Genomic DNA, 23,797 nt, shown 5'->3' on the forward strand with positions numbered 1-23,797 from the left:
CTTCTTCACCTCCCCCGAAGAAGCCAATTTGTTCTTAGACAGCATTGGCTGCGGCCTCTTACGAGACAATCCTAGACCACAGAGAAGAGACAGAGGCGGAAGAGAACCTCAGTAAAACCTAATCATCGAGCCGGGCCAAGGGCGGTGTCAAACCCGAGGACACTAAATGAGCACACACCTGACAGATCCATAAAAGGGGCAACTGCTCTTGGAGGGCACTAGCGCCCCACGCACTCCAATGTTTACCTCTGTTTTGTTCAACAGGGTGGGTTTAATAACGGGCGAGTTGGGGGTTGCCTGACAGGGAGGGAAGAAGGGAATCAAGTTTGAAAGGTTGCAAGAGTTCCGAACCCACTCATCACTGTCTACCCCCCCACCGGAACTTATCAGTGAAACTTTGGATACACACCCCACCAACCTCAGCAGAACGCAGAGCCCACAAAAATCTATTAAAATACCTCGCTTCAGCCACCCATTCAAGTTAATTACATAGAACATTAGAGGAGCCAGCGCTCCGGCTAAAGACCAGGAAGATCTCCCTATACTTGAGACAGCACAGAGTTGACATCACCCTCGTCCAAGAAACGCATTTCACCCGCACATCTGAAAATCGATGAGCCCCTTTAGAAGGATGTCACCACTACTACTCATCATTCTCATCATACCCTCGAGGAGTCGCTATCCTGATCAACAAGAATATCACTTTCAAACTTATCAAAGTCTCCCTGGACGAGGAAGGCAGAACACTGCTGGTACAAGGAATCCTAGCAGGCATCAATCTAATTCTAGTCCACTCCTACGGCCCTTATGTCGACTGCACCAACTCATTTGACTGGGTGATGCACCACCTCGCAACCTCCAATCCCGCCACGATCATATGGGGCGGAGACCTTAACACAGTAATGGACCCCATACTCGATAGATCCACCACAAATGCTGGAGAGCCGTCGAAAGCGAGCTCCCAAATCAGGGAAATATGCAACACATACGACCTGGTAGATATTTGGAGACAGTCCCATCCGCCCGACCGTGAATACACATTCCACTCATGGGTGCATGGAACAGGTTCACGCCTCGACTACCTACTGGTGTCAAGTATGGGAGAACTCCAATGGAATGAATGCCAAATTTGACCTCAGACTATCTCCGACCATTCCTGTTATCCGAATTGCGATTTGCTCAGTTAGAGATATAAAGAATAACGCACTAACCTGTACATCAAGCTGTAACCGGGAAGGGCAAAGGTACTGACGGCTGCGAAGGCTTCCCTATAAGCCCAATCACTCCCTACCCGGATAGAACAGCCAGGAGAAGAGAGGACTGCGCCCCCAGGGAAACCCTCTATGGGGAAAAAAAACCTGCACTGAACTGAAGACACTGGTTCTGGACTGGATTCAATGTCCTGGAATCTTGCGGGAACTGTGATGCTGAAGTACGAGTTTGGTCGGGAAGAGTTCTGTAAAATGAGAAAGGGCAGATGTGAGAGGTGAAGGTCGGAAGAGGAGAGTCCCACAGAAATCCTGTGCCTACCTATGTCTGCCTCGGATGCTCTAATGCAGACAAATTATGCTGCGTGTATCAAGGAACTCGGAAGGCTGAAGGGATGGAAGGAACACTCCTGGAAGGTACGGAAGAGGAGGATGGTTAGTAGAATAATAGCAAGTAGTAGAATGGCGGCTCTAGGAACAGAGAAGAGGAAAATGACCAGAAAGTAAGTACCATAGAATGAAAGCAACTGCAGGGCACAAATACTAGATTCGGACAGAGGTCCGGAGATATGCTGCAAGGGGTCTCGGCGGGTGGAGTCAAAGAATCCCTGAAATCTGGAAGATTCAATTCTAAAGCACACGAGAGGGAAAGGGGTTAGCAATCGAACACAAGTCAGAGAGTAAAGGTCCCTAGGAGGCGATCACTTACGAAGCGTCTGGGCTAAGAAAGTAGCGACGCGCGGAGGCAAAGTAATTGGTTCCTTATATCTGGTCACATGACCCGCTGGCAGCGTCTGAGAAGTATGTGAAACAACTATGCCGGCACTCAAAGAATAGCAAGAAAGATACGCCACCATGATGGGGGGATTCACAAATGCGGAACGGCACGTCCTGCCACAAGGACCAACGTTTATAGCAGGATGTAACAATTCCCCGGTCATCCTTGATGCCGCAGCAGCGGGCTGCAATGCCCGGAACCATTCGTGGAGATTCAAATCCGGGGCCATTAACAACATAGTGTTTGCGCAGGAGCTGAAAGAGGAAATTGAGTCCTTCCTAACCTTCAATCAAGAAATGGCCCCAACACAAAGAACCCTCTGGGAGACCTTAAAATGCTACAAGAGGGGCATCTGCATCGCCAAAGAGCATGCTGTTCTGAAGAATATCCAGAACGAGCTCCAGAAGAACGAACTCCGACTGAAAGACCTGGAGCGCAACTTCGACCGCACTAGAGACCAAGCCACCTCAGCCCTCATCAAAGCGGAATTGCAAGACTTCAGGAGCAACGCGGAGCGGGAGAGTTGCTACCTAGCAAGAAGCCACCAAATACGCCAATATGGTGAAAGGCAAAAGCCGGGGACACTCCTTGCTAGAATGCTTGCCGCAGATAAAAAATTACCAGCAATTGACTGCGTCCGCAATCAACGGGGTACAGTAGTCCATACTGAAAATGAGATAGTCGTAGCCTTCAGAGGTTTCTATCAAGAACTCTATAACTCCAGATCCACAGGTACCACAACGGCACTCCAAGAATACCTAGACGACACCAAACTGTTCTGACGGTCGAAGACATGAGAGACCATCTTAACAAGCAGATTACATCGGAGGAGATTCTATCAGTTATAAAAGAATTACCAAGCACAAAGGCACAGGGCCCTGACGGCCTAACGGGTGAATTTTATAAGGCACTCGGACCCACGCTAGCCCCACTCCTCCAGTCAGTCTTCAATGAATCAGCAACGTCAGGCCACCTGCCCTCCACGCTAAGAGAAGCCAATCTCATATTACTGCATAAACCTGCTAAGCCCCCCAGATGACTGCGCCTCATACAGGCCAATTTTGTTGATAAACTTAGACAATAAAATCTTGGCTAAACTCCTGACCAACAGGCTTCTCCCACTAATGCCCAGACTAGTGCTAGCTGACCAAGCTGGCTTCATACCGGGGCGGAGCACGACCTTTGGCATCTGGCGGCTCTTCGGCGTCATGGAAGCACTGGACCCTTCGCGTCAAGCCATAGCAGTTCTACTCGATGCCGAGAAGGCATTCGATTCCGTTGAGTGGCCTTTCCTTTTCGCCGTTCTTCGGAAGATGGGCCTTGGATCTTCCTTCCTAAAATTGGTCTTGCTCTTGTACAGGAACGCCCGGACCTACGTCACGCTTGGATCCGCGAAATCTGACCCCATAGAACTGAAGAGAGGCACCAGGCAGGGGTGTCCCCTATCAGCCCTTCTGTTTGCCTTAGCCATGGATCCCCTTGCAGCCAATCTCAGGAGCAAATTTATAGACAGAGGGATCTCCATAGGGCCACACAAGCTAATTCTGTCCCTCTATGCCAATGACGTAGCCCTACTAATTAGCTTCCCAGTGATCAATCTGAACCCTATGATGAGGGAGGTCCTTAAATTCGGGGCCTTCTCGGGACTAAGAATCAACAACAGCAAGTCCATAATATTCCCTCTGACAGCAAGCACAACAGAATTTGCTGATGACTTCCAGTTTCGTTGGGAAACATCAGATGTCAGATACCTCGGAATCATGATGTCCAGAAACCGTGATGACATCTTCCGAGACAACTACGGCAGGGTCGTCATTTCGCTTACAGAGAAGATAACACAATGGAAACACCTACCACTAACACTCTGGGGCCGCATCTCACTCGTCAAGATGGTATTTGTAAACCTACCACTTCTACTCCCACAAAGCTTCTTCAAACAATTACGAGCACTTATCCTTGATTTAGTTTGGGCAGGCAAACTGGCGAGAGTGGCACATTCCATCCTAACCCAACCCATCGAAAAAGGCAGCCTTGCTCTCCCTGACTTAGAATACTACTACTGGGCAGCGCAAGCACAGTTCCTAAGTCACTGGTACACAACCCAATTTATCAGGCCACATGTCCAGATGATCGAAAGGGCCCTAACCACCCCCAATCTTGTGAGGGCAGTGATCGTAGGAGAACAACCTTTTCAGCCGAACACCATGAACATCGTACTAAACACGTATGAGATCTGGAAGAAGATTGCTCACAAGTACGACATCAAGGACAGGTACTCGCCTCTTCTCCCAGCGAAGTTCATACCAGGGACGTCAATCACCACTGAAAGAGAGTACCATCAGTTGGCGGACAAACTGCAAGTCAATACTATAGATGACTGGTTCGTCTATGACAACTTCATAACTCTCCAACAAGTTAAAGACCGCAGCCTCGTCACGGCGCTAGACATCTTCGTGTATTTCAGACTCCGACACGCCTTCAAGGCGAAGTGCTCCACGTTCCCCACACGTCCACCCACATGGCAGCTGCTTCATGAGGTCATCCTGGCACAGGGTGAGGGTAAATTGGTATCAACCATCTACAAGGAGCTCCTCGCTACCACACACCAACCACTGACATCTAGAACGAGATGGGAAAAGTCCCTATCATGCGCGATCGAAGCTTCGGAATGGTCCTACTTGCAGAGACAAACACAAAAGGTAGCTTTGAACTCACGGTTCTGGGATGATGTACTAGCTACAATGTCTGCAATAGCTGGAGAACAGATCATCAGGTGCCCCAAGGTGACCATGCTAGGCTACACTCGTGAACTACAAACTGCCACAAGGAAACTAATAGGGCTGCTACTGGTGCTGGCAAAACGACGGATCATAATGACATGGGGCAGAGGACCGCCACCGACAAGAGGTCTGTGGCTGCGAGACGTGACATATTGCCACAACGTCGAAACAGACTATCAAATCGCTGCCACTTCACGCCAGATCACCGGACATTTGGAACCCGTTTTTCTTACACAGTCCGCTAGATCGCCTACAACGACAGCTACGGAGTGTACAGTGACGAATCCACGAAACCTCGTTGGACATCTGTCATCGCCAGTTCTGCTAATCGGACTGAACTGTAATAAATGGGACATAAGTCGAACGACGAGACACTGGGGGGGAGACATTGGGGAGGAAGGGACTTTTCAATATGCAACCTTTTTTCTTTTGAGGGTTTACTGTTTGTTTTTATGTTTATTGCAAAATTATAAAAATAAAGTTAAAAGAAAAAGAAAAAGTCAAATCTCATCTTCCCAAGAGCCACGTATGTATGTTGAGGGATTCCAGGTTCGGGTGGAGTACCTGACCTTCCGACTGGGATTGGCAGTCTGGACGATGAGGCCACCAGAGAGAAGTGGCCAGATGGCCAATTCGAGAAGGTCCGAGTACCATGTCCTCCTCGCACAATTCGGGTGGATCAAGATCAGGATTGCTCGAAACCTCCTTAGAACCTGCACAATTACGAAATCAGAGGGAAGCCATAGTGGTGGGTGAAAGTCCAGTCCACTAGACACACATCCCCTAGCGTGCAGTTCTCTGGAAATTCCCACAAGCAAAACTGCCTGCATTGTCTTTGTCAGGTACTCTGTACTCAGTTCAGGTTTTATCCCATTGCCAAGGATATATTTTCATGGTAAAGCCAGATGCACTTAAATAAAAACAATTTTTAAAAACAAGCAAACCGCTTCACTATAAAACATCTAAAAATACATACATGATAAAAAGAATTCTCAATTTCAATATTTCAGCTGCATACTAGTAATTCAATTGGCATATAGATCGATACATATTTTTTGAAAATGTTGAAAAGACAAAACAGGATAACATTCACACATAAACATGATAAAATCTAAATAAAGATATAAAATATAAGCGCGTCCTCGTGATGTCCTGGTGGCCATGCATGATTATGCTAAAAAAGGAAAAATCCTGGCAAAGGCGAGACAGGAAAAAGATCTGAGCTGCTAAGGGGCCCCCGTGCAGCTCTACCAGGACATCTCCCAGGTCACACTCACGAAAAGGAGGATGATGCGTCCATTCTCACAAGAATTGATGAAAAGGGGAATTAGATACAGGTGGATATTTCCTTTTGGACTACGCTTAAAACACAAAGTAAGGCAAAGGAGAATAACCACAGCCGAGGAGGTAGCGGCCCTCGTTAGCATTGACATAGAAGCAGCTACTAACATAAATCAGGGCTCAACAGAACCCAATCCAAGGAGAAAGCCATGGAAATGGTCTACTCAGGGAGGAAAGAAAAAAATTGAGGCATCCACGAGGGCCAAAAGAGAGAGTAGAAATGCATGGAAGGACCCTGGGAGAGGGGACTCCACAACAATAAACAAGGGCATTGAAGGTTCCCGGGGAGGGGGCAAAAGTAACACTATCCTGTGGGGGGAAGACACAGATAGGGACATCTTGGGAATAAAGTATGGGTCTGGGGGACGTGCTGGGAGGGGTAGTGAGCCCAATTCCAGAGGAATCATATCAGGGGGGCCAGAGGCCGGTTGGGTCACACCAGTGATGGTAGTTGGGAGGATGGGGGAGGGGGAGAGGGGAAGGTAGGGGAGAATGAGGGTGATCCTCCTGGTCCAAGAGGGAGCGAGTGCCGCGAGACACAGAACTGAGTAAACACGGTGCCCCTGCTAGATGGCCAGGCTTAATTCACTAAGCATGCTCACGCTGAATATTAAGGGCCTTAATACCCCATGAAAAAAAAGAAACTAAAGCAATTCCTTAAGAAAGAAAACCCGGACATGGGGCCTCATTACGACCCTGCCGGTCAGGAAAGAATGGTGGTGGTAAAACCGCTGCCACCGTTCTTTCCAGACCGGCTGATTTAGAGTCCTGCGGGCAGGAGGTGTCAGTCCCGCCAGGTCTGACCTGGCGGGATTAACACCACCCGCCTGCAGGCGGACATAGAAACACCGGCTCTGTCATAGACGGAACCAGTGTTTCCATGGTCCCCATCCCCATGAAGTCCTATGGGACTCTATGGGAATGGGGATTTACAGAATTCCGCCTCCGGAATTACCGGGTCACCAGTGTTGTAATGTCCCAGTGATTCCGGCAATCACGGAGGCAGAATGGTATTGCGGGTCTGGCGGCAGACTGACGGTTTTTCCGGCACGGCTACCACCGGACTCGTAATGAGGCCAACAGTCACTCTACAGGAGACACACATACATAGTAAAGACAAACTTAAGTTGAGACTCCACTGATACAGTAGAATGGAGCAATCCAACAATGCCACTAAGAAAGGGGTCCTTATCGCATTAAAAAATGACCTGGACCTCACAACCATAGACCATATTAAAGACAACAAGGGGCATTTTATAGCAATGAATCTCCAGGAAAGAGGGGAAACCCACACATTGGTCACTCTCTATGCACCGAACGTGGGCCAGGATCGGTATATACAATCCACCATACAGAAGCTGGAGGGGTTCGCAAAGGGAAGAATAATTCTAACAGGATACTTCAACCTGGCCTGGGACCCTGACAGGGACAAGAGCGCAAGGGTCTCTTACTCCCACAACAAACCCTCGAAAGAGCTTAAAGGGAAAATAGAGGGCCTGGCTCTAGTGGGCACATGGATGGAGAAAAAGGGAGATGCGAGAGGATATTTATTCTACTCTCACATGCACAAAACCACCCCGAGAATAGACTATATGTGGGTTTCACGCATCCTTGCAGGTCAAATAGATATCGAAGGTGGGGCAATAACACTATCCGACCACACCCCCATTACATTAAAATTCAGAAGGAGGGGGGATCCCCAGGGCTATGGAGGTGGAGATTCCCAGCGTACATCTTCAAGGATGAGAAACTGAGGTAGGAAATAGAGGAATTCTTCCAAAACAACGGACCCACTGACATTGATCCCCAAATGGTATGGGATGTATTCAAAACCACAGTGAGAGGGGAAAAAACTGCGATCAAGGCCAGGCGAGAAAGGGAGGGCAGACACATGGAGGAAGACCTAGTGTCTAAACTAAAGTTGGTAACGCAAAAAAATTGCCTTAGACATCAGGGAAATTAGAAGGGAGTATAGGGCACTTAGGGGCCAACTAGAAACCTTGCAGACCAGGAGCATGGAATGTTCACCTTAGACAAAGGTTCTTTGTAAAAGCGAACAAAGCTGACAGGTTAATGGCTAGAATGCTAAGAAAGGAGGAAAGGGAGAGGACTACACTGAAACTAAAGAAGGTGGGAGGAGGCGAATACTCCGATACACCGGACATTATGAAGTAATTTGCAGCATTGTACTCTGCTTTATACAAGTCCGACAACCCTGCCCCAAGGGATCAAATGAACTATCGGCATAGCTGTAATCTACCCAGGTTGACACCCCAGGAGAGGGCGGACCTGTAGAAATCCATCACACGTGATGAAGTAAAGAAAGCTATCGCCTCTCTGCCAACCAACAAAGCCCCAGGCCCTAACGGTTTCACGACTGAATTCTATAAATTCCTCAAAAACCAACTTGCTCCACGCTTAGCCACCCTATTTAACCACTTCGGAGACGTGGAAGGGATATCTCCCACTATGGAAGAGGTGAAATTGGTCCTCTTATCCAAACTGGGAAAAGACCCCACTCTCTGTGGATTTTATAGACTAATAGGCCTAATTAACACCAACGCTAAAGTCTACACGAAGATCCTGGCAAATCAAATGGAACACTTAATAACGAAGCTGGTGGACCCTGACCAGTCAGGGTTCATCAAAGGCAGGCAGATCCATGACAACATCCATAGAATAGCCCACCTGATCGATAAAGTTAGCTAGTCCCACACCCCTGCCCTGTTACTTGCCCTGGACGCAGAGAAAGCGCTCAACAGGGTAGAATGGCAATTCCTCCTACACACAATGGAAAAGATGGGTTTCAGGAAGGCCTTCCTGGCTAAAATCTTTGCTAATTACTAGGAGGCGCAAGGAGGGATTGCGTTAAACGGGGAACTATCGGCCCTGATTGAGGTCTCTAGGGGAACTAAACAGGTTGCCCCCTCTCCCCTCTACTCTATGCAGTAAACCTACAACCGTTGCTAGGCAAAATATGGGACACAAAGGACATAGAAGGTATCCCGTTCGGCGGGGGAGAGCACAAAATCACAGCTTTAGCCGACATGTTGCTATTAGTAACAAACCCAGAGAAGTCCCTTAGAGCTTTGGAGGAGACACTGGCCCTCTTCAGAGAGGTAGCGGATGTAAAAATAAACAGAAGTCAGAGATTCTGACTCTCTCAATCTTACAGGACAAAGAGAAAGCCCTGAAGGGTGCGCATTCCCATTCGACTGGGCATCTGATAGCATCAAATATCTGGGGTGCGAATCACTAGAAGAATAGACCAACTCTTCGCAGGCAACTACCCCCGCCCCCTTTTCTGGCTACCATTAAGGAATCATAAACTTCATGGGGTCCACTGTCAATTTCATGGATGAGTAGAATCAATGTTTTGAAAATGTCCATATTGCCTAAAATGCTATATACTTTTATGGCTCTTCCCACCAGAATCCCCACGTCACACTTAAAAGCCATACGGCGTATCACCAATAAATTATTCTGGGCCCACAAAAAGCTGAGAATCTCAAGCACAATTATGAGGCTCCCGAGGCATAAGGGAGGAATGGGAGAACCAGACCTCAAGGCCTACTACCATGCAGCATAGATCAAAGTAATTAGGGATTGGTTCAGAGACGATAGAGGTAGGAAATGGAGAGAAATTGACAGAGCGGTGATAGGGGAAGGCCTGGGAATGGTCCTCTGGCTACCAAAGCAAGATAGGCCCATTAACATGTATTGTAACAAAATAGAGGCCCTGGTGGCTAACACTTGGGACACGCTGGTAAAAAAGTGTAACCTAACATCCTTTCCCTCGCCACTCACCCCGATTTTTGAAAACCGGCAATTCACTCTGGGACTGACAGGTCTCAGCTATCGTAAATGGCTAGGGGCGGTGCCACAAAGTTCGCAACATGTTCGAGGGAGTTGCGATCAAATCCTTTCTCCAATGTAAAGGGGATTTTGGGGTGGGATAAGGGGAGAGGTACCAATACGCTCAATTACGTCACTGGCTACTACGACCCACGGCAAGGCAAACAGCGACCATGGAGCTAACTCCCTTCAAGAAATTTGTTACATCCACTCCGTGGGAAAACCACCTAGTGGGGGCAATTTATGGTCTCATCAAAGATGGGGAAGAGAAAAGACTGAGACGGTTCATGGCTAACTGGGAAAGGGAAGGGGAACAAGCTATAGAGGTAGCCCAATGGAGGGGGCTTTGGTCCAACATTCCCAAACTGGCCAAATCGCTACAAATACAGGAAATCTGGCTGAAATTGATGTACCAGTGGCACATCACCCTGGTTAGGATGGCAGCATTCTCTAGTTCTAACTTGAAGCTATGCTGGAGGCATATGTGGTGGGAATGCCCGAAGATCAAATGGTTCTGGGATATGGCACATGGTGCTCTTGCAGATACTCTGGGAGTAACTCAAGGGGCTAACAGGGGGCTGTTTATCTTGGGGTTGAGGGGAAGAGCTGGAAACGCTACCCACAAAGGCCCAGCGTAAAGTGTACGTGATCCTGGTGATGGCTGGGACCCTGTTAATAGCTCAGAAGTGGAAGTCCAAAACCGTACCCACAGACCACGAATGGATAGGCAAAGTGTGGGACTTTGTGACAATGGAATGGGTCTCTTATTCACTTCTGGGCGAATGCCAAAAATTCCAGATGGACTGGGATCTCGTTATGAAATTCCTCATGCAGGATGCCAAAAGAGCATGGTGTCCAAAGAGGGTGTGGACAATGGACCTGATAGGAGCAGACACGTAACGGCTAAAGACTGGGGCCTCAGGAGGCTTACGATAAAGAGGTAGGGGTGTAGCAAAGGCCTTCTTATAAGGGGGACACTGCGGCTCAACAACCTTAGCAGAGCAAGAAACCATCTGGAACAGGACCGAGTCAGGGGGTGGGGGGAAGGGGGATGGTGCTAGGGGCTTGGGTTTTCTCCCACAATGTTGTTTTGCTTTTTGTTTGACCTAAATGCCAATAAAAAGTTAAATGAGAACGATATAAAATATTCCTCCAAAATATAATACCCTTAAAATCATTGCACATTAAGTATCAACAAGATCTGCTTCTATACATCTGCGGCTGCCGCGCTAATTACCAGGGACTGTGTCACATATATTGTACTTCAAAGTTGATCTGACCATAGTCAATCTGGGTGGGAAACAAAATTTTGATAGCCCCTACAATATTTTTCCTTCAAAGCACAGCATTCCAGTAATAGGTGTTGACTGGCCTCGATCACCTGGAAACATAAGCAACAAAGCATACTTTCATATGGGATCCCCTGCCAAGCACTGATATAATCAAATGTTGGTAAAATATTAAGGGATAAATAAATAATACAATGCCTTTATAAATGAAGCACAGGGTTTCAGGAGATACTGACAAGGATTTTCTGGGATAAATCCCATTGCGGCATATTCAAGATAATGTTTTTTTGTGATTAACTTTGATATGTTCATACTTCGATACCAAGCCTTAGTTTTTACCTTAAGTAGGTGTATAAAAGAGGGAGAGCACTTATCTGGTTGCATCAACAAACCAAGTGTGTCAAAATGAGTCACTGCAGTGTTCTCCAAACCACAATAAAACTTATGTTGACAATTATCTTTAGTTCCATGTGCCAATAAACTTAACAGAGATGAAGCTCCATTCTGGGTCCAACGTAACTTAATGAAATGCTTACATTGCTGGATCAACCATAGCGCAGTGAGGGAAGTCATACCTAATTCACAGCTCAGTGCTTCAACAGGTGTAGACAGAGGAACACCCAATATAGAGCGCAATATTTTTCCCTCCACCCGATCAAACCATTTAAAAAGGCAAGATGGCAATAGTTTAGTACCATGTATGACATAATATAGCAGGGATAAAACTGATTTTGCAAATCTCGAGTAAACAGTCTACATTATATCCACCCTTTCTTATGATGAACTGGCGTACAATAGACCATTTCTTATGCACTTTTTCAGAAATAAATGTCTCAAAATGTCAGCGATGGGCGATATGTAATAATGATCCCCAAATATTCATGAGTCTTTACAAACTCAAGGGATTTATTTCCAGTTAAAACGCGTTTTGCTTTTTATCTTTTTGCCATGAACCTTAATCTTTGTCATCTTATAATTAGTTTACATTGTGTTCTTAATAGCATAAGCAGCAAGGGCCTTGAATGTTACTTGAAAGCCAAGTGGTGTAAAGTCTAGTAAAATGTTATCATCAGCATATGACATCTAGGGGATACATTCATCCCCAATGCGAGGTGGAAAAAAATGGTGGCACAAACGTACCAGTGGTTCAATGTCCGCAACATAAACCTTAAAGAGTAGGGGTGCGAAAATGCACCCCTTCTTCAGTCCTCGATTCGTTGAATCGAGGACTGAAGAAGATTCAATACAATGTAATAATGGATTGATACACCAGATAATTAATCTTTCCCACATGATAGTGCATGAGAAGCAGTCAAAGGCACTAGCGTAGTCAACATAACAAATATAGAACTCCTATTTTGCTGTTTAAGGGCGTCGGCTATCAAATCGTGTAGAGCCCAGATGTTATGGGAGGTTTAATTTCCTCTCCTGATGCCAATTAGTAATTTATTCAGGAGCCAATATTCATCCACCCACACCTGCAATTTACAAAGTAAAAGGGAGGAAAAGATATTTCCACTCGAGTCAAGCATTGCTAAGAGTCTGTAGTTTACAGGGTCAGATCGATTGACCTTTTTAAATACAGTTATGAGTACAGACTCTCGCGAACTAGATGTTACAATTCCACTTTTTATAATATGGTGAAAGACAAGCTCAAGGATATGTGCCCAGCGTTCAGTATTTCCCTTAAGGATAGCACTGTCCAGGCCGTCCGGCCATATATTTGCTTGACCTGGGAAGGTCAGTACTCCAAAGCCCAACAAAGTTAGTTCTTGGGCCCTCCTGGGCTCTCTCCTCTCTTCATGCTTGGCATGTCTCTTATCTCCTCTTCGTAGGGTAGTCTCACTCTCAGCCTCTGGTGAGCGACAGCCCGCTCTATCCCTGTTGGATGTGGCCACTCTTTCCACCCCCTCTTGTTGGATCTGTTGGTTTCTCACCCCTTCGTGGGCTACTCCTTTTCTCAGCCCCGGCTGGACTCTTGAGTACTGTGGTCCTATCATATCGGTTGTTTTACCACACCCTCGTGGGTTAGTCCTCATGGCCTCTCATGGGCTGTGGGTTTCTCTAACCCTATTGGATACATTTCTTTCATCATCCCTTCTTGTAGTAGTTCTCTCAGCACCAGGTGGACTACGGGCTTCTCTAGCCCTGTTGGATGTATAACTTTTCTCACTGCTTCTTGGAGTAGTCATCCTCTCAGCACTATGTAGGCTGTGGGCTCCTTCATCTTGGTTGGATCAGTTACTTTTCTCACCCCCTCTTAAGGTAGTCCTTCTCTGAGCCCCTCATGGGCTACTGGCTTCTCAAGCACTGTGTGATTTGTTTTTCTTTTCACCCCCTCGTGAGATAGTACTCCATTCATCCCAGCTTGAGCTCAGATGCATCCTTACCGTCCTGCAGCCGTTCCTCGTATGCTGCTGCATTCCTTGTCTCAAGCGTCAGGGCTCGGTGATAGAGGCGTATTCTATGGCCCTTGCGGATCCGTATCCTTGGCTCTCCTGTGGTTGGTTTGGTAGGCTCTTCAGCGTAGCTTTTCCCTGCTCAGGACTTTTCGGGTAACTTCTCATTCTCTTTAGGTTTGCTTTCTGCCTCAGAGGCCCTAGGCTTGTTAGGGTGTCCACCTTAGACAAAGCTGCAGCGTTCCGCTCGCTGCCTTGGGTCGCCACCCACCACGCCATGGCACTCTGTTCCTTCTCTTAGGGAGTGCCTCCCTCCTCTGTGCGGCTGTGCAATTTGATATTCCTCACTTTCCGGCTGATACTCTACCCCTCTACTGATGTCCTGCTGTATTTAAGTTCCTCCTTGGAATGAAAAGAGTGATTTGGTTGGTCCTGACCAATGTTCCCTCTAATAATTTTTCTCTTAAGTGCGGAAATGGTTGTCTTTCGTGCAAACATAATCTTCCATGTGCGCAACTCACTAATGAGGTAAGTCACTTTGTGAGCATGCACAGTAAGTGAGCTATCATCCCTGAAGAAAGTGTTGAAGGGAATTTCCACACCCAACCACTGTAATCCTTTATAAAGAAGTGTATAAGGTGCATCCTAAACACTTTCCCCAAACATATAGGCTACAAAAAAACAAATATTTCATATGTGATTATAAAGAGTGTTCATCAACCAGTCCAAGACTTCAATGTCAGCCACAGAATCTAAGTACTCCTATGCGGAGAAAAAGAAGTGTACAAAAAAGCATTGTATGCTCAGTATAAACAGTTGGTGTAGTTGTGGCTATTCATTTGTCGGCACTGCTCAGAGACATTGCAGATTTTGTTTGTCATTGGGAAAAACCCTCATATGTATTACAAAAACCAAATATCACTTGTCATAACTGATGTGGCAGTCAAAAACTTAACACAGGATACAATGTTTGCAAAAGGAATAACAGACAACTAAATGGAATGTGTCGGAAAACATGTCAGTAGGAGTTCATGTGCCACTTTAATGAAGTAATTCAAGAGCAAGGAGAATGTGCCTCTCATAATTAGTGTAAGGATGATAGCTAAATCAGAATAACTGTGCCACAGAATATTAGGATCAGAAATCCTTGTTCCTCTGCTAACCATCAACAATATATTGTTCTGTGAATAGAGCTGTGACAACACTTACTCAAAATCACACCATCAGTATTTGCTCCATACAAACAGGAAAATATGTTCAACAAATACGCAAAACAATTAACATAAAGGATTCTACCACCTGCTTCTTCCCACAAAGCTCCATTGATATGTTCTAGTCGGGGACCAACATACCAGTTGCATAGGAAGGAACTCTTAATAATATTACTGTCCAATCTCAAGAAGTATTTTAAGGGGAGAGAACGTTTAAGAAGCATAAAGTATCCATACTGGCAAAGCTAGTTACTTTATTACTCGCTGAAAAATCATTTGATTGCAAGTAGGGAGTAAAATCTTCTCAGAGCCCTGCTTGTAACCCTGACATAGGAAGAGAAAATGACAGGGCACATAATACAGCCTATAGTGTTGCCCACCCTTCCTCACCACAGCCTACACAAAATTCAACAATAACCTTACTGAGGTTTCTTATGGGGTCGCTGAAGAACAATACATATATTTGCAGTTTAAGTTAATAGTAGCAATGCTCAGAGGTACATCAGATTGAGTGCCTTCTTCTGTAACTAGAGACCCCTCTTCTGCAATTCACTGTTATCACTTAAACAAGATTCATGCGGATGCTCAAGGTAATAAACGCAGAACACATGATTATATTGGAAAGCCCTCAACAGCTGAGCAGAAAGAAACAGAAGGTGCCGTTTCCTAGCCGGTTATTACAGTTTCCTTTAGTTTAGCAAACAAACACATTTCCTTCACTTCACTCTACTGCCGAAACATCCAATCTCGTTTTCGAAAGTTGCTGATTTCTTTTTCATCCTCCTGTGCCATCCCTTCCAACACCCCTTCCGATCGTACCTCTCCTCGGCTCCTGGGCTAGCCTTCAATACTGGTTGACAGGGCTTTGTAAAAAGTGAGGAATTGTAGCAGTAAAACTGTGATATTTGCATAATCACAATACTTTGCAAGCAAAACATATTTAAAGCCTCACCATGATATTATGTGCAGTTTAACAAAATGTTACATTTCTGCATGTACACAATTATTTTGCAGTGCATGCAAGATTGTTTACAACATACCTTCCCCTAATATTGTTCTGTAGGATTATACAAGTGCTCAGTGAAACCGTTTTTTTTATAGCAGTGAGTTACCATATCATTTGTCATGGTCTTTGCTCAATGCAAGTCTGAAAACTTGGAAAGCATGCAGATTGTGTGAAAAGTATTCTGGCTGCCTGAATATCCGTTGTTCTAATACTATTTACGAGTAATGCCAGGCATAGTCCATACTCATTATCCCTTGCAGGCCAAGTAACCAAGTAAATGATATTGCAATCTTGCTCTCCACCTATAGGCTAAGGTTAGCAATGCTAAAGTAGGAGACACTGTGCATGACATTTTCCTACTCAAAATCCTTAAAAGGCAAATTAGTATTTGAGTTTTATATTGCATTGCAAAGGTACTGCTTCAAAGCCTGTGTGTGACATATGTACAAAAGCATAGGAAGCATGGGATGAGGTTACACATCCAGGTAGCCTTCTTACTTACAGTCTGTATCTGATATTTGAGCTGACAGTTCGGTCCCATAGTGCGGATGATACTTTTGCTAAGGATCATGAGTAATAGACATTCTGGTGCTTGATTGTTCATATTACAACAAACATAAGACAGGTGGATGTAGGTACAAGTCTGGTAACCTTTCGCAGAACCACAGTAAGCAGATTCAAAGTTGTCCAGTAATTTCTAAATGTGGACATGGGCGGAAGTTGGAGTCATAATGGACAAGTGCGGTAGTCAAGTATGTGAATCATGGGTGGGGGAGGGAAGGTTCTTTGATTATGTGTACAGGCATATCTTAGTAAGATCTTATGTTCAAAGAGCTACTTTTTCATGCTCCTTTTATGGTGTATTCTCTATTTCAGGTTTTTAAGGCCACGCTTGCTTAGTAGGGTAATGTAAATAGGCTGGACCAGAATATCAACACTAGTTAGTACAATTTAGCTTTATTTTGAGAGAAAGCAAATGTCAGGTAACTGCTGTGGCTTGTACCATATTAATTCTTGAGAAGGTGGAAGTTGTCTGTGTGCGCTGCTAAAATTCATCTGAGCGGCACCCAGAAGGAAGCTGGGCAAGCGCACATGCGCACAGGTTAGAGGGACCACTGGGACTCCCGACTTCTGTATTTGTTACCTTGTGTGTCAGAAGCCAAGCATTTCACATTATAAAGGCCTTGTACATGATTGCCCTGTGCAACTGCCATATAACCTATAAATATTGTGGACTTACATGGGAATTCCTTATTCCTGCAGGGGGGTGGTTACCCCCAGTTGGATCGCACTTGCCATGCCCTCTAGGGAAAGTATTGGGTAGCAGGCTCACCTCTATAGTCCCAAAGGGGGTGGCTCCCCCCCTTGGGGCAAAGGAACAAATTCCCTGTATTCGTCACACATCACTCACATTCTGAAGTTGTCTCACTCACTGGTGATTCCTAGGCCCTTGGAAATCTATCTGGGCCTGGTCAAAGGGGTTGTCCACCATGAGCTTTCAGTGGGTCAAAAGACCCACAAGCCCCCTTAAGGTTCTAGGTCAAATGGAATATCCTTCTCTTTTTCGAAAATGGACTTGAATGGAGCCAAGGAGGTGCACCAGGATCAGGGAAGGTCCCTGGGCTCTACAATGGGAGACAGTCACCAGGTACACTGGAGCCTCCCCATGCAGAGGAGGAGCAAACAGTGGATGGCACCAGATCTGAAGCACAAAACTCAGAAAGAGACCATGTGTGTGTGATTGTCAAAGGGGCCCTTCCCAAAAATTATAAGCCAGGCTATGATACTGAGACAGGCACAGACACAGATACTGAGACAGGCACAGGCACAGGCACAGACACAGACACAGACACAGACACACAGACAGACAGACAGACAGACAGACAGACAGACAGACAGACACACACACACACACACCCCCCCCACCCCCCCACCCCCCCCAATGTCACTTATGTCACTTATGATGCAAGAGATGCAGCTGACTCCACTAGTGGCTATGCGAACAATGTATGGACTAGCCAATACCTGGTTCACATATCAAAGGTGAGAAATCTGTAGAGAGAATGTATCCCGGAAAAAAATAAAATGGTTCATCATAAGCTGGTTACGATACCTGTTCCAGAAATCCACCAATGCGTTGACAACAATTGTGCAGGCTCCCTCCAGATCTCCATCACAGCCGCCATCAGCAGTAGGTGATGGCAGGTAGCATTGATACACTGCCCAGCAATGGTAGTCCTGCCTGCAATAAGAGAAAAGCATGCAGCACTCAACAGAAAAATCAACATCCAGAGCAATGTATTGCCCACTGCGTTACAAATAGTTCTGCTGCCAGTACAACGCTAACAAAATCTGCACAATACATTTATAAAGTTACATATTAATGGCCTGCTTTCATTCGAAACTGCAGATTAATCAGGCAGTAAACGTGAGTCTTAAAGGGCTAAAGAGATTACACCTGTCATTTGAGCTCGAAGGGAGCCAATTGTTTAAGTATGCCTTCTAAAGAGATCATCATGCTTCAAACGGATACGTTTGAAAGCCAGCGAGTTAACTCAAGCTTTCATTCTACTGATGTAGATATAATTATTAGAATTGAGTTGCATAGTAGAATACTGGTTACTTCTCTAAAGAAGTAGGCATACTGGCCAGTCAGTGCTTAGAGTTTGTCAATATACGCAAAATATCTTGTTAAAAATTATAACTGGTATTACATTAAACAGCAGTATAAACAAGTGCTGTCAGCAGAGTTCATTGAATGCATTCGGGCTTTGGCCTGAAGAGAACATGTAGGATAGCAGCACTTGCAGATTAACAAATAGCAGGAACTACCAGGAGATACTGAGGTCTGCAATTTAGGCCACAAAGCTGAGTGGTTCCCACAAAAAGGCATAACACATCTAGTCTCTTTAAAAACCGTTTACTGCAGTTTTGCACATTTTGTGAAAAATGGGATAACCAAAAAGAAGACAATCCAAAGTAGAATGGTCGCTCATATCTCAGGACCTAATTTGTCACTCATAGTGCAAGAGAGATGTGTCTTTCTTGTCTTACTACTTTCTTGGCAGTGTATGTAGCTGGCTTGAGTACAGTGGGGAGATCTCCTCACACTCCATGTGGATCAGAATGGGTGCCAATGTTGTGTCCAGAGGTTGGGCCAGAGCAGGCCGCTCACCACTGCCCAGAACCATAAGCAGATAGGACAAAGCCAGAGGAAGGTCAGGAGTGGCCTCCTAAGACGCTCAACACCTCCCTTTACCAGGGTTGTGGCTCTCTGGCCCAGTATCCAGTCTTCCTCCTCAACACCCAGTTACCTGTTAGCACCTCCATCCAATCTAGACTCTGCCTTTTCATAGTCAGGAGTTCACCTCTTCCCCTCAATCTATAACTTTTGTTCCCCTAGAGCTTAGCATGACCTCTCATTCACTCTCCTCCACTATTAGTCCATTGGTGTTCTTGGTCTCCTATCTTCTCCTCCAGCGCTGCCTCCTTCCAGATCTGGATATCCCACTCATTTTTGTCTCTCTCTTATCTGCACCTCACTCGACTTGTGGATGTTACTTTTTTCAGCCTCTGCTTACCTTTCACCCTCATTGTCTCCTCTTTCTTCCAGATGGTCCTCTTTCTGCTCTTCTCCCCCTCTACTTGTTTTCAGCACCTTGTGATGAATCCAGGTAATTTGTTCCCTCTCTCCAATGTGGACACACCCCCTTCGGGACTAGGGAGGTAAGCCTGCTAAGCTTAACACCCCTGGGGGACAGGGCAAGTGAGATCTCACTGCGGGAGAGCCCTCCACCCCCTTAGAGAACATGAAATCCCCTGAAATGGATATAAGTTATCCTCCTTTATCACAAAAGGTCCCAATACCTTTCTTGGTTATACAGGAGTTAAACTGTGTGATAACTTGAAACTTCCGGTGCAAACGGTTAGTATGGTCTCTGACCCTCGCTATTCACCATCCTTGCTGGGAACGAGAGAACAGTGGATAGTCCCACCCCTTTGCACTGGGAGAGATAAAGAGTCAATCAGATCCAGAGAGGAGGAGAAGAGAAGCCCGCTGAGCCTCAGGAGCTAAGCTACCGCCTCCTGGGATGTGTGGCAGGAAAGCGGAAGTGTATACCATATAATGCGTGCCCAGCTGTGGCTGAGCCCACGGAATGCTCATCATGTCCTTGTTTCTAACAAGTGATACTATATGACACAATGCATTATGGCGTCATTTCTTACATTTCATCCTGCATTGTACATTCATGCAATTAAAGGCATGGAAAATAAAGGGAATAAAATGATTTGTCCTAAAGCACAGAATATTTGGTCAACTTCCGAAGTGAGAATCAGAATGCAATTCTCAAGGCTACATCTGGCAAAGTGCAGATTTCGCACATAGTTGCTACCTATGCACTGGCAGTGAACACAAATCTTCCCTCTTCCTGAAAGACTAAGAGAACTGTAATAGCTTTGTGGGCCTGATTGAAGCCCACTTTCATTGGTTCCCAAAGGGTTGAACAAGAACTGGAAAACTCCAATTATTAATTTGTAAAAAAAATATGTTTTATTTGTATACAGTTCAAATGTAACTTACAAAACAATACATATATTACAATCCACTACTCATTACATGTGCAATAATTCATCCAACTTATCCACAATTAAAATATAAACCCTACCAAAAACCCTGCCATACTCGCCCCAATCACCTCACAATCTACATGCCTATCTTTCCAATATTACTCAAGCAATTTCACGATGTGTCGCCACAAGCAAAAAAGTGACAAGTGCAATGATTCAGAGTCTTAACTTAAACAATAGCACCAAAAGTCCAAGGATTTGATCGAGTCATATGTCCACAGAAAAGGCCCCAGTATGCACATGTAAACAGAAACTAATGCCACACACTCAGTGAACACATACTTTATAGTTTCCAAAGTATAAGTAGACTTACAAATCCTACACATCCTGGATTCTTGAGGAATTGTGGACCCTTTACCATTAAGGTTAAAACAAAGCCGAAGCATCAGGTCACGGACCATAGGGCTAGAGCTTTTGAGAAGATACACTTGCGGCTTCAAGAAACTATGGATCACATTAGCTACGTTTATAGTTCTTTAATGATGACAAATGAGTGTATTTTTTGATTCTGTCCCATTGCAAAACCTTTTTCTTAAAAGAGCATTTTGCTCTTTCATAGTTACTTCCAGGTCTTGGATTGCCCAATTAATGGTTGCAAAGAATTCCTCACTTTAATCCCCAAAATGTTTTCCTTTTTGCAAGGCTCTGTGCTATGATTTCCCCCTAAACTAGACAAACTGGGCCATTTTGGTTCGGCTCTTGACTTCAAGTACAACTCCCCTCTTTTCGTCAGGATCTGGCCTTGCAAAGGGGTAAGTCCTACCTCTAACCTTATATACTTCATATGGGTTGACGACAAGAGTTTCAATATTGTCCTCTGGAGGAAACCCTCAAGATGGTCCATCCAATCCAAATCATTCAAAAGCAGCGCCTCCAGCCCATACAAAATTGCACAGCTGAATCACTGTTTTTAAAAGATCAGGATTCCTTCAATTGTGAAGCCTGCAGTTTGTTTAGAGAAGTTATTCACCAGGTAAATTAACTGCTTAGCTTTTCTTATGTTGGCCTCTCTTATCTCAGCGTAATCCATAGCATCACTCAATGCCAGCCCCAAATAGGTGTATTTATTAACATACTCAATCTCCAATACAGGTGACATCCTAACATGATAGAATTTCGTATCAGGCACAAGCAGGACCTTTGTTTCATCCGGTTTATTGTCATACTGTTTTCCTGGGCGTTTTCTATTAGTATATGCAGCTGGCGTTTCATTCCATGAAAGGTATGATCTAAGAGCACCAGGTCGTCAGCATACAATATGCTAGCGATCTTGGATGCAACCTAACTTAGGCAGACAACCAAACGTTCTATTTAGCCTAGCAGGCAAGTCTGCAAGGTACAGGTTAAACAATAGGAGAGCCAACACACATCCTTGTCTGACTCGACATAGCGCCCACATCATCTAGGTGAACACAGGCCGTTGTATGCTTGTGCAAACATTTTTAATTACTTGCACCAGCCACTGTGGACATCCCAGAATGTGCAGCTTACACCATAATTTAGTTCAGCTGACTGAATCAAATGCTGCACAGAAGTCTACAATTGTCACATGCAGTGAAAGACCTCATGTGCTAGACGCTGTATGCATACATCTGTCCAGTAATCTAATAGTGTGTGTGGTGGAGCATCCGGACAGAAAGCCTGTTTGGAAGTTATGCAAGATTTTATTTTCTTCCACCCAATCTTGGAGAGCTTTTAGTACAAAAGAGGCAAACACTTTTCCAGTTGTATCCAACAGCGAAAGTAGCCTATATTTTTACGGTCCCATTCTGTCACCTTTTTTGTACACTGAAATCAGGATCGGCTAGCGCCAGGAGAACGGGATAATCCGCTCTTGGCAAACTTTGACAAATAGTACCTTCACGATAGTTGCTCACCCCTGCGGATTCTTTTTCAGGACACTATTCGCTAACTCATTGGGCCCGGGGGTTTGGGGACTTTTAAGTTTCAATGGAGAAATGACTTACCCTAATGTTCTTTCTATAAATTCTTCTCCTGTAGATTTCTCATCTGATGGAGAACCTCATCCAGTTCTCCTGCTTCTGAAAAACTGACAGGGGGCATAGTGGACCCCACGACTTGGCTGTGGATCTGTCTTGTTCGGTGCTAGATCATCGGCTCCGGTCGTGATGTTGGATGTCGTATATATACCACGTCACTACGCCCTATACCTCAGTTGCCCCCTTTCCCCCCCCCGAGCTCCACCACTGCATAGGAAAACAGAGAGAAAAAGGGGCTAACCAGCCCGTAAGAGGTTAACAAAACAATAAGCTTCCCAATGGAAGAAAAAACCTTGTGAAAGATACCACAATTTGTAGCACCAGAAAAGAATGTTATTTTTTTCTTGGATGGAGTAGAAAACATGCAGCATGAACGACAGACAATTGTCATCCTAGGGCCATCCCCAGGTGTCAACCCACTAAAAGAGAGAAGTGCACCAATCGCCAAACTTTCTGAGCGGGGATGGATGAGCGGGGAGATGAGGAATTTGCAGGAGAGGAATCCATAGAAAGAACAGTAAGTAATTTCTTCTTCAATGCATAGCCTCATCTGTTAGACTCCCCAAGCAGTGAGGCAAAGGAGGCAGGCAGAAAGTTAAAACAGATTTTGCAGAACCACCCTGCCAAACTGTGCATCAGCCCCATGGGCAACATCCAGACTGTAGTGTCGAGTGAACGTGTGAAGTGAGGACCATGTTGCCGCACAACAAATATCCCTAAACGGGAGGGACCCCCCTTTTTAAGGCAGTCGAAGTAGAGACCCTTCTAGTTGAGTATGCCTTGATGCCAGAAGGCAGCTCCCTGCCTGCAGATTGGTAGCACTTTACTATGCACAAAATGATCCACCGGGACAGTGTTTGCTTGGTCACCGCTAGACCTTTACGGGCTAGAGAATAGTCCACAAACAGTTGATCAGATTTTCAAAATTCAGACGTCCTTGCAATGTAGAAACTCAGGGCCCTTTTAAGATCCAGCCGGTGGAAATGCTCCTCTTCTTTAGAAGGGTGCAGAGGTGGATAAAAGACCGGCAGATCTATGGCCTGTGACAGATGAAAACCTTTGACTGTGGTGACCTGAAGGCCTGCTAAGGCCAGTGACAGAAGGAACTCCTTCACTGTAGTGGTGGGACAATTGATGGGGTCAATCTTGCGTGTCCTGCACCATGCCTCAAATCTGCTCCACCTGCACATGTGCAGAGATCTTGTAGATGGTCTGCGTGAAGCTAGCAACACCTAAAGTACCTCCTTGTAGAGGTTCCAGTCATCATATATCATCCTCTCAAGAGCCACGACTGTAGGTTA

The 23,797-nt window shown here is 45.5% G+C and overlaps 1 protein-coding gene across 6 annotated transcripts in view; it reads right to left on the reverse strand.

The window, feature by feature from the left end:
- Positions 1-23,797, reverse strand: part of FANCA (FA complementation group A) — a 3,206,914-nt gene that overhangs the window by 1,174,202 nt on the left and 2,008,915 nt on the right. For all 6 annotated transcript variants that reach the window (XM_069646037.1, XM_069646039.1, XM_069646038.1 and 3 more), the window contains one exon: positions 17,981-18,109. In XM_069646037.1, coding sequence (XP_069502138.1) covers positions 17,981-18,109 — 129 coding nt within the window. The remainder of the gene's footprint in view (positions 1-17,980; positions 18,110-23,797) is intronic.

This window comes from Ambystoma mexicanum, chromosome 2p (genome assembly GCF_040938575.1).
Source record: "Ambystoma mexicanum isolate Mex_15411 chromosome 2p, UKY_AmexF1_1, whole genome shotgun sequence".
NCBI lineage: Eukaryota > Metazoa > Chordata > Amphibia > Caudata > Ambystomatidae > Ambystoma > Ambystoma mexicanum.